Below are 11947 nucleotides of genomic sequence, written 5' to 3' on the forward strand. Positions count from 1 at the left end.
TGACTATGGTGCATCCAATATGGCGCACATTCCTAACTTTCATCGCTTGTATTTTGCATTCTCCGATATTTTAGCGGAGGATGACGATCTGTATCAAAGTTATATGATGAGAATAAGAAGTAGAATTCTTTTGTTGAGCAACATACCTGGTTCTGTGCCTAGAATCAAAGGGTACAGGGATGTCGTTGCTCAAATGACAGAAACCGATTTTCTAGAACACTTCCGGGTTTGTAGGCATGTGTTTGAACAGCTACTGGATTATGTGACTCCACACATAATTTCCAATTACGTTGGTGGAAACGAGCCATTACCACCAGATCAGCAACTTTCCATTTTCATATGGTACATTGCAAACCAAGAATCCATGAGGGAGGTCTCTCAAGTGTTTGGCGTTTCAATGTCCACTGTGCATGGTGTCGTACAGAAATTGTGTGATGTTATATTACGCCTGAGGAATCGTGTGAGTACACCTTGTTATTAATTTATATAAGCCAACAAAACAATTAAACATATATTGAAATGAGAATGTGTTACATTAAAGTAACATTTTAGTGACATCACATTACCATGTAAATATATTGTCAACAGTAGTGTTGGTATCGTTTACAATACACTTTTTGTTTATGTACCAGGGCTTCAGATCACACTAATTTGTACAAAACAGTTTTGTTTTTTTGTCTGTTCTTAGCACACCAAGGTCGTTTTAGTGCTGTAATGTTAATAACAGCTGGTAGAACTGTACATATTCAAAAATGCATTTCAAGTTCTTTTAATGTTAATTACAGCTTAACATTCCATTTTTGAGGTTAGCATGTTTGTACTCAATTTGGGCACATCCTTTATTGCCTTAGCTTTTGTGCAATCTAAAGCCCTGTGTACCTTGACTTTAATAACAACACTTTCAATTACTTTACAGTTAATACGATGGCCTAATGAGCAACAAAGACAAGATATTGCACAAGCTGTTCAGGGGACATCAGGCTTTCCAGGAGTGATTGGATACCTGGATGGTACTCACATCAGACTCTCTGCTCCGATTGGAGGTGACCGGGATTATTACAACAGAAAAGGATTTCCTTCCATGCAGCTGCAGGCACATGTTCATTATATTAGAATGGTTAAAATAATCACTTGCCATTTAACAAGGCCACTGTGATCACTACGAAGTGTCAGTGGATTACATCAGGTTTCATCACACGATTGCCCAATTGGGGGAAGGATGGAACTCTGCCTCTTAACACAATCCCGAAACACTCGTTTTGTGTTGACCACTTTTATAATGTACCTCGATTACAGAAAAGATTTTGTATATGCATATATGATCAATGTTTTTGTTACATTTAGTGTAAATGAAATAAAAAATAAAAAATATTTCAAATAGTTTAATCCACCAATGAACATAAATAGTAAGGTGTTAAATGCACCACCAAGTACACGTCTTTATGATACATGCATTCTGTTGAGATCAAGGTTTCCATGTTATTTGTCAGTTTCACAGCAAATATTGTGCTAAATATTAAGATGCCTTTTAACATATTTGGGTTTGTTTTTTATCAGATGCATAATTAACACAACTGACATGAACTATTTGTTGATATGGATACTTTGATTATTTGTCTATGACACATTTTCACAAACACAACATTTTGTCAAACTTTTACTACTGATATTTCATTTATAAATTCTGATGGATCAAATTGTTAAAACTAAATATTAACTTAAATGTTAAAACTTCATCTAACCTTTTAAAAAACCAACACTGGAAAATGACTCGCACACAAATAAGGACAGAAACCAAATAACGGAGGTATTCAAATAATTTTAAAATGTGCATTTCAGTGGTGAGAAAATGTTTTTTTCTCCAAAACTACAAAAGATGTAGGGTTATAATGGAGACAATTATTGAAGATACCATGATACTTTAGTTTACTAACATGACTTTTTTTCTTCTTTTTTTCTCTGCAGGTGGTAGTTGACCCTAACATGACGATCATCAGTGCATATACAGGCTGGCCAGGGTGCACTCATGACGCCCGTGTGCTAAGGAACTCTCAGCTTTTTCATAAAGCAGAAGCTGGCGAGTTATTTAGTCCCAATCAGCACATATTTGCTGACAGTGCATATCCACTGAGAAATTGGCTGATAACACCAATTAGAAATGTTGGCAATCTGACACCTCAACAGAGACGCTTTAACACTAAATGTTCTGGTCAAAGACAAACAGTGGAGAGAGCAATTGGTCATTTAAAGGGAAGATTTCGTCGACTCAGAGAAGTCCCCTTTCACAGCGCAGAGGAAGTGTGTAAATTTATAATTGCTGGATGCATATGTCACAATGTATGTGTCATGTGTGAGGATGATGTAGACAACTATATCGAAACTGATGGACCACTGCATCCAAATAACTATCAGAACATTTATCAACATGGTTATGACGGTGTTGCTAGGAAGCTACGGCTGGTAAATGCAGTGTAGGGCCTACACAGTTACCTATGAATGCAGTGAAAGTCTTCAATATGGCAGTGGTTCCAAATAAAATCCTTGATGTTAATTACTATATTGTTATTGTTCTTCAAATAAAAGGCAATGTAACCATAGCAACATTTAAATCATCACTAAAATGCTGAACAAGAAATAATATGTGACATACAAAACTGAAACTTTTAATTCAATGCAGTGACATTAAGTCACACATTTAACACTGTTTACAGTACTGCCACCTTGAACTATGAAAATATCTAACTAGTTATCAACACCACTGATAACGTTTGTGGAATTGGTTCCATTATTAACATTAACATATCTAAAAATTATATTCTGTGTGGATATAAACCACATAAAACAAAATGCCTTCCGGGTAAAAAAATTAAAGTCAAAACAAAATGCTTAAATACCTTTGACACTATATTAAAATCCAAAATAAAATCATGTCATTCTCAAGACAAACAAAATGTATTTCTACACCAATAATAACTTATGGAATGTATTTTGTCACTGCTGAGACAAGTGAATAGTAATAACCTTTGGGTGAACATAAACGCAATAAAATTATTGAACTAATTTCAGATGTAATAAAATATCAATACAGACGAACTCTTAGTCTGTATCCCACTCATTATTTGTCATAATGTATCAGCATTTCTCATGACATTAACAAAGAACAAAAAAAGTGCCAGAGTAAATTAACAGCCATTATCGGTACAGGAAACTTATTTAGTAGATGAAGCATCAACCTCCCTTTCATACAAGTCAAGCAGTCTATCCATGCGTCTCATCTTGTCACTGTGCATATTTTTCATGTCTTCCTTAAAGTCATCGTGCTTGTGTGTCAGGAAGTCAAACAGTTCCTGGGATTTGCGCTTGGTTGGCTTACATTTCTTTTTCTTTGCACCAGTTTGCTCGTTATCATTTTCACTTTGTTGTTTGTCATTTCCAATATTCGTTTCCTCAGTGTCCACAGTATATTTGGGTCGCGTACTTGCTTTCATACCAAACTGATTGTCGAATGCAGCTTTATGTCTGAAGTAACGGGCTTCAGAACCTGTAGGCAAGTCAATGATTTCCTTCCATTTTTTCTTTAAACTAGCATATTTGTTAGATGCCTGTTGTGAGGTTACCTTGCAACCGATACGCTCAAGTTCTTTCACAATATCATTCCAAAGTGACGCATGATTTCTGGTTTTATTAAAATCGTCCATTCGCTGATGTCGAAGCTCTATAAGGTGATCCTCTTCATTTTCCTTCCAGAAATGCAGAGAACTTTGAGGATCATCTTCCATCTTTGCTGGTAGTGTTGTTGGTTGTAACAGATTCTGTATCAGCGTTTCTTTAATGGCAGGATCTGTTGTAATTAATGTAAAATACACTTAATAATATACAAGAAAAATTACTGGCTATGTTAACATTTTCATTTATGTTCTTTTAAATAAATTACAATGAAGCAACTATTTAAAAATAATTGAGTTGTAGCAATTGTTTGTTGTATGAAATGTATTTAGAAAATGATGTTTATGTGATGCACGAACTCAGTAATTCTTGACACACAAGTTATTATCAGACATATCAAAACAGGTAATGTCGTAGGATTATTTACTGACCAGTTGTTCTTTTCCTCTTGTATAGGGTTTGATACTACATTATTAACAACAATCAACAACCTGGGACGTGTTCACAGTTCCCTATAACGTCTCAACGCTTGTGGATTATGCAATGAACTAAATCAAACTTGCCAGTTGCTGGACACAGCAAAATATCAGCAACATTCTTCGAGCAGGCAATTTCCTTATTTACTCCCTTTATGTTTATGTTCAACAGCACTTTGGTGGCTTCTTTGTTGGTACTGAAAAAATAATATTTAAAACAATCACTATCCATTTACAAATCACCAAAAGGAACAACTATAGTGAAATTAAATTGAACCATTTTCAGATTTGCACTGCCATCAATGGGTAAAGTGAAATAATATAGTAGTGTATTTACAGTTAAACAGCACATTGGAGTATACTTCCAAAACATTGCACATCAACTACACAGCATGTGCAACAGTGTTACATATTGTTTGTGTTTGGACGTGAAATCACTTTTTGCATAGTTCAATACATGGTTCATTAGAATTAAAAGGATATAAGGCTATACATTTGATTCAATGGCAATTTGTTTCTTCAAATCAGTGCAGGTTTTGTTATTATTTTTAATTGTTTTATTGGGACATATAACTGACTAGAAAGTTGTTGTTCGACATGCTTAAATGATTTACATGATTTAATGTAAACAAGTACCAACAAATGTTATGTAAAAGAGGGAAATGTAAAGTTTGCATTGGGTGGGTAAAATAAAAATGTGCCGGGGCCCGAGAATCAATTTTGTTTTCCTTAGGCCTAATACAAAAGAATATATTATAAACCATTGGTCCATATTAGGAAGCACAATAGTCGCACAGAACTTCTGTATCTTCTTCAGTCAATATTACTTCCACCTCGTAGAGTGCACAGCTGGCATGAAAGGCTAAGGAACATCCACTGCACCTCAAAATAATCCTGTAAAAAAAAGATTTAAAAACAAATGTGTAAAATGTTTAAATTGCTTTGTTTATATTACAATCAGTTACACTTACAGGCTACAAAGATGTGGCGAACACCAGTTGCACCACTCACTTGGTGAAGTAACAAAACATGCATTAATAATTTAATATGAAAATCATATTTCTAACATCACACATTTTGAAGCATTGTACTAGTTAGATGTTCATAATTTTGTTTACCATCTACTGAACAAAATTGCCATCCAGAATATCTGAATAAAATATAATATCATAATGTATATTGCAATACAATTAACAGTGAAGTTTCCATGGGTTTGTATTAGGTCTTTATGAGGTAGAAGTAAGTTTACCAGAAATCACCATCCACAAATATCCGGGTCTTTTTGGAAGCTTCCTGGGCCTCAAGGCTTGGTATGCTGTACTTTGATGGCTTTTGGTGGCACAAATGGCAAGTCCACTTTGCTGTCAGTGTGCTCATGCTCTATAATTCTCTATAAATGGAAATGAGTCCTCGTGGTATTGGTTTCGAAGCCCTTAAACAAGCTGTTAATTTTTGCTGAACGGAGTTATTTCCCCAAACTTAGAAAATTTTCATTTTTTCTTGTTTTATAAAAATAGTTCTTTAAAAGGTATTCCATCAATAAAACAAAACATCGCTATCATTCTCATCAAATTTAGAAAATGCCACCGGTTCCCATTAGTACAGTCTTGCACAAAATAGACATACCGCTGTCGATTAACTTTAAAACGTAAATAACTTTTTTTATTTTCTCTTCATTGATCCCAGGTTTAAACATGAAGTTTAATGTGTGACATTCTATACTAATATCACTAAAAAACGACACTGTAGAATAATTTTCGAACATGCATGCGTTAAATCTACTTTACAATTTCACTTACCTAACTATAGCCGCCATATTGCCGTCTGAACATTTATTATAAATTATGATAAAAGAGATTATTACCCTTGTGTGTTTTGGTATAGTCAATATCATATATTAGGAATAAAAATAATGTATTATGCTCGCATAATACAATTTTTATTCCTAATATAGATACCGAAAAATCTCTGGTAATAACATATATAGATAGATAGATAGATATATAGATAGTACAGGCTTCCGAAAACAAAGTAATATCTTAATGCATACATATAATAATGTTTGAAGTAAGCATATATATGGATCCAGCATTTGGTGTATTTTTCGTGTGTAAAACTGCAGCGCTTGCCAGACGGAATGCTATCAAGGTAGTACTAAGCTAAATAACTTCCAGCTGGGTCAAAGTTCATATATATATATATATATATATATATATATATATATATATATATATATATATATACATATACATATAGTCAAACCTGTATATAACGGCCACCCAAGGGACCTGACAAAAGTGGCCGTTATAGAGAGATGACCCTTATATATAAGTTCAAAATTAGAACCCATATATTAAAGAATATCACAACTGTAAAAAAAAAAAGATGTCGCATTTTTAAACCATTCCCACACTAGCTTGTTTATGCCATCATAGCCTGTTGCTTTCTTCTGCCTTTTTCTTTTGGCTGAAACAGTATTGTCAAAATCGGCCAGAACATCAGCTTTCCTTTTTAAAATAGAATTAATCTGAAAACGTCCTACACCAAAATGATCGGCGATCTTTCGCGCAGTTAAATTGCCTTTCTCAGATTTGTTAATAACGTCGATTCTCTGTTCTAAAGTTAAAGCAGTACTATTTTTCGGTGGCATTTTGCATACAAATGTATTCGTTAATATATTTCGCAAACGCTAGCATTGACTTGCAGAAAATATTTTGTGTAATTTAAGGTTATTACCCATGTAGCATGCTTGACTCATTTGTCTGTTTCATGTCACCGCTAATCCTTCAGTAGAGTATGACCGTTGATTATAGCTGAATAAGATCAGGAGTCGCTTAAAAAATCCGAACACGGGACATCTGCAATGACCGCCGCCTTCAGCTATTCATGTTTATTTACCAATCATGTCTGGCTAGAAACAAGGAAACACCTAACATAATACCTCATTTGCTTGGTTTCTCGAGACTCAGTAGAGTGACCATCAGGTCAGGTCAGGTCATAGGGTTTTATTGGAGCTAATGGGTTGGTTTGACGTAGTTGCTGGAACCTTTTGGGTTTGGGTAGAACGAGCCGGTATTTTTTTATTCGACTCCATCTGGGTGTGAGTGCAAGTGTATATTAGCGAGACAGTTTTCTTTTGCCTGGCTCCCCATGGAACGACACCCTAGGAAAAAAAGTTTTCTTTTGCCTGGCTCCCCATGGAACGACACCCAAGGACAAAACGTTATCTTTTACCTGTATTCACATGGAACGACACCCAAGGACAAATGTATGTATATAGTGTGTGTCAAACAAAGGGAATGTTGATTAAAATGAGAATAATCTTGGCAAATAGTCGCATAACGACCATTGAGTATCAACAATACATCATCAAATAGAAATGAAAAAGGTCATATTTAGCACGCAGTTTCAAATGCGAATTTGTAATATGGTATACTATATAGTTCGTCCATCCTCCTGCAAAACTGGGAGTTCTTTCTAAATAATTTCAGTTTTGTTTTACGTAAGAAGAAAGTAAAAGTGTTTTGGAAATAACAAGGAAACTACAATTTGTGTGTCCAATTTAGAAAACAATCGGCTTAGAAATAAATAACGTAGTAAATTCCATAGTATGAAAAAAGGCGTTCCCTATGGAACGGACATAAATGAATGCAAAAGACAAAAATACATATATGAAATACATATATGAAAAATACTTATATAAATACATATATAAAAAATACTTATATAAATACATATATGAATGCAAAAGACAAAAATTCATTTCTGTTCTAATTTATTTAGGATTTACGTAATTTTTGGGGTTAAATTGACTGGATTGGTATCAGGACGCCACTACACCAATTCCGATATAGGTTCATGTTGACCTTCTATGGCAAAAGGACTGGAGGTTCTCCTGATATTGTTGGTGTTTCTCCTGTTGCGTTTGCTGCTGTTGGCGGAGTTGCAGTGGTTGTTGTCGGTGTAGTTGTTATGGTCGATGCTTCCATTGGCGTAGTTGGAGTGGCTGTTGTCGATGGTAGAGTGGTTGTTGGTGTACTTGTTATGGTCGATGCTTCCATTGGCGGTGATGGAGTGGCTGTTGTCGATGGTGGAATGGTTGTTGGTTTAGTTGTTGTGATCGTTGCCGCTATTGGCGGTGGCGGAGTGGCTGTTGTCGATGGTGGAATGGTTGTTGGTGTAGTTGTTGTTGTCGTTTCTGCTGTTGGCGTAGTTGGAGTTGTTGTAGTCTCCGTTGTAGTGTTTGTTGTTGCTGCTGAAAGAGAGAGGAAACCCGCTACAATATTCCATGAGTAGCAAGGGATCGTTTATATGTACCATCCCACACACAGGATATCGCATGCCACGACCTTGGATATACCAGTCGTAGTGCACTGGCTAGAACGAGAAATAGCACAATGCCCTCCCCCCCCCCCCCCCAACGACGGGGGTCGATTCTAGACCGACACTGTATCAACCGAGCGCTTTACCACAGGGTTACGTCGCGCCCTCAGTCTACTGTTAAGGTGACAAAGAAAGGAAAGAAATGTTTTATTTAACGACGCACTCAACACATTTTCTTTACGGCTATATGGCGCCGGACATATGGTTAAGGACCACATAGATATTGAGGGAGAAACCCGCTGTCGCCACTTCATGGGCTACTCTCTTCGATTAGCAGCAAGGGATCTTTTACATGCACCATCCCTAGGACAGGATAGCACATACTAGTACCATGGCCTTTGATGTACCAGTCGTGGTGCACTGGCTGGAGCGAGAAATGACAAGGTGACAAGACAGTTTTGTATTTATTAGGAGCTGAATGAGGGCTATCGCATGTGAAGTTTTACCAAAGCAGAAATATATCTAAAGTTTATCTTAGGAGTGTTTTAAAGGGACATTCCTGAGTTTGCAACACTTTTTAAGATGTTATCGACTAACAGAGACTTTTTAACGATTGTAATTACATATCAAATATATTTTTCTGCATAAAATATTAGTGGCTGTATATTAAACGTGTTTCCGATCGTTCTAATATTTGTACTAGGTTAAATTTCATCTTATTTCCAGATATATTGTTTTTCGTATGTACAAAATTATTTGAAGACAAAATCCAGTTTGGGCTTCTTACAAATATTAAGAGGACCATAAACACATTGAATATACAGACACTGATATTCTAAACAAGAAAATATATTTAATATACAAGTTTAATCGTAGAACTATTTTATTAGTCGGGAACATCTTACAATGCAGCAAACTCGGGAATGTCCCTTTAAGAGAAGCATCTTACAATGCAGCAAACTCGGGAATGTCCCTTTAAACAACTGCTTGTAGTAGCGTATATACTGTTTAACATTTTTGCCCCTTACTAAATTTACAAGAAACAAACGTGAAGGCAAAAAAATATACAACAGTTTCATAATTTATGAAGTCCCCCCCCCCTCCCCCAAGAAGAATTCATTATTATTAATTTATGAAAACTACTACCAGATCATTGATAACTTTCCACATGAATTATGCCAATCATCAACTATTTCCCGATAAATATCTCAAAATACATGCATAATTATGACACACTGTCTAGGCATCATATTTCTTTGTAAACATGTTTTACCAAGTCTGTATATTATTATTAGATACCATATCTGATAACATTCTCAAAATACATGCATATAATATATATATATATATATATATATCTATGTGTGTGTGTGTGTGTGTGTATTTAATTATTTTATATATTTCATTAAAAAAAATCAGCGAAATATGGACGTAAAAGTTATAAACTTGTAGGCCTTTCCCCTCAACGTGTTTTTTGTCCAAAATTAATCCAGGCGAATTCCTCGAAATAATTCAATATGAGGTTTGTTTAGTCTCTGTGTGTTTCTGTACTTGGTTATTTTTTCTATTGGTTTTGTTTGTTTGTTTGTTTGTTTGTTTACTTGCATATTTGATTTTGTTTGCTTATTTTTTAATTTAATTCATTTCAAATTATTTTCGTGCTTATATCCAATTTAGGTTCAAGCAGGCTGTCCTGGGCACACACCTCAGCTATGTGGGCTGTTTGTCCAGGACAGAGGGTTAGTTGTTAATTAGTGGTGGTTAGTGAGAGAAGTGAACTTACCAGTTTTTTGCCAGGCTCTGATCTCGGACAAATCTTACTAAATCTGTGAGAATAGAATGACTTCCTTACAAATGATGCCAACTACATATCGATAGGGCATATATATATCACAAAGGATACCCAGTTGTCGTTTAGAAAGGAGACTCAACAACCATCTGTAACTACTTCAGAAACATAAACAAAAACACAGTGTGTAAATGTTAGATACATAGATAGATATATAGGTACCATTATGACAGTTCGGTTGTACCGGCCTCGGTTGTGTCGTGGTTAAACCATCGGATATAAGGCTGGTAGGTACTGGTTCGCACCCCGGTACTGGATCCCACCGAGAGCGAGTTTTAACGAATAGTTGGGTAGGTGTAAGACCACTACACCCTCTCCTCTCTCACTAACCCACTGTCCTTGAGAGATAGCCTAAATAGCTAAGGTGTGTGTGTCCAGGACAGCGTGCTTGAACCTTAATTGGATATAAGCACGAAAATGAAATGAAATGAAAGTTCGGTTGTGTGACTCGGGTAAAGCGATCGCCTGGTGCGTGGTCGGTCCAGGATCGAGCCCTGTCGGTGGGTCTATTGGGCTATTTCTTCCAGCCACTGCACCACGATGGCTATATGGAAGGCCGTGGTATGTGCTATCCTGTCTGTGATGATGCATATAAAAGATCCATTGCTACTAATAGAAAAACATGTAGCGGGTTTTCTCTCTAAGATGTTGAGGGTGTCGTTAAATAAAACATTTCCTTCCTTCTCTGTAAGAATATGTCAAAATCACCACATGTTTGACACCCAATAGCCGATGATTAATAAAAGTATGAGCTCTAGTGGTGTCTTTAAATAAAACAGCATTTAACTTGAAATATATGTAGCTAATGAATGCATGTGCACATTCTCTTTTAGTGAGGGTCGTGGGGTTGGGTGGATATGGCATGAATCTTGTGATGCTAATTCTGACGTATTCCTCAAACACGTAACCAGGATTTTTTATACCCACGATTGGTGGGGCGTCTATTTTGCTCCAGAAAATAATACAACTGTTGAGTGCCGAAATTTTAAGTGCAGCGGCAACTCGTTCGATAATTCGATATGCGGCATATCTACATCTACGACTCTGATATTCGTTTTCAAAATAATGAAAACACAATCAGACAACACTCACAACGTTTCGTCAATTGAAATGCGTTTAGATTTACTGATGTTTATCTCAACAAAACAAAAATGTAATCTTTCAGATAATACATTTTCTGTTAACTTATATCGTATACCTGTGCATTATGTATAGGGGAATGTCCGAGTAACTCTCTATTCCTTAAAAATAATAGAGACGAGGCCCGCTAGGAATGGAAAGTTACGAGGATAATCCCCTACTTAAAATACACCACTAAATAATAACTTTATGCCAATATATGTTAGTATGAAATTTAACACTGGTGATTTTAGTGGGTTAATTAAGTAGGGTTTCATCTCTCCATTACTGGAAAATAATGGAGCGTTGAGACACAGTAAAGTACACTAACAACGAACATGCTTAGAACGTCTATTGCATAGAACGAACTGGTCGTAAAGTCACGTTGTATCTCCCTATACATTAATAACTAATGTATGCAAATGTGTACAACAAACTACTGATAAAACGAACTAATTATCATGGTCCTTTCCGGTTCGTTATAAGAGTACTTTATTGTACTTAATTATCTGTG

General features: G+C 35.7%; 2 protein-coding genes across 4 annotated transcripts; one reads left to right on the forward strand and one right to left on the reverse strand.

Annotated features, from left to right (window-relative positions):
- Positions 1-305: 305 nt before the first annotated feature.
- LOC121385699 (putative nuclease HARBI1) lies at positions 306-2476 on the forward strand. Of its 2 annotated transcripts, XM_041516473.1 has the most exons (3): positions 306-460; positions 917-1093; positions 1966-2476. In XM_041516473.1, exons 1-3 carry the CDS (start codon positions 365-367, stop codon positions 2473-2475), a joined length of 783 nt encoding a protein of 260 aa, XP_041372407.1. In that variant the 5' UTR covers positions 306-364; the 3' UTR covers position 2476. The 2 variants fall into 2 exon arrangements, with proteins under 2 accessions (XP_041372407.1, XP_041372406.1); XM_041516472.1 differs by lacking the exon at positions 306-460 and having other exon boundaries at positions 705-1093.
- Positions 2477-3207: 731 nt separating this feature from the next.
- LOC121385700 lies at positions 3208-5967 on the reverse strand. 2 transcript variants are annotated; one of them, XM_041516475.1, is made up of 5 exons: positions 5942-5967; positions 5392-5532; positions 4904-5036; positions 4230-4339; positions 3208-3841 (listed from the first exon to the last, which is right to left on the reverse strand). In XM_041516475.1, exons 3-5 carry the CDS (start codon positions 4912-4914, stop codon positions 3210-3212), a joined length of 753 nt encoding a protein of 250 aa, XP_041372409.1. In that variant the 5' UTR covers positions 4915-5036; positions 5392-5532; positions 5942-5967; the 3' UTR covers positions 3208-3209. The 2 variants fall into 2 exon arrangements, with proteins under 2 accessions (XP_041372409.1, XP_041372410.1); XM_041516476.1 differs by lacking the exon at positions 5942-5967 and having other exon boundaries at positions 5392-5590.
- Positions 5968-11947: the final 5980 nt, after the last annotated feature.

Source organism: Gigantopelta aegis, chromosome 11 (genome assembly GCF_016097555.1).
Source record: "Gigantopelta aegis isolate Gae_Host chromosome 11, Gae_host_genome, whole genome shotgun sequence".
Taxonomy (NCBI): Eukaryota; Metazoa; Mollusca; class Gastropoda; order Neomphalida; family Peltospiridae; genus Gigantopelta; species Gigantopelta aegis.

Coding starts and splice junctions, on each gene's coding strand:
- LOC121385699 (XM_041516472.1), top strand. CDS start 812: ATGTTTGTACTCAATTTGGGCACATCCTTTATTGCCTTAGCTTTTGTG. Junction 1,094..1,965: donor TTCCTTCCATGCAGCTGCAG/GCACATGTTCAT, acceptor TTTTCTCTGCAG/GTGGTAGTTGACCCTAACAT.
- LOC121385700 (XM_041516475.1), bottom strand. Junction 3,842..4,229: donor TTTGCTGTGTCCAGCAACTG/GCAAGTTTGATT, acceptor TAATTACAACAG/ATCCTGCCATTAAAGAAACG.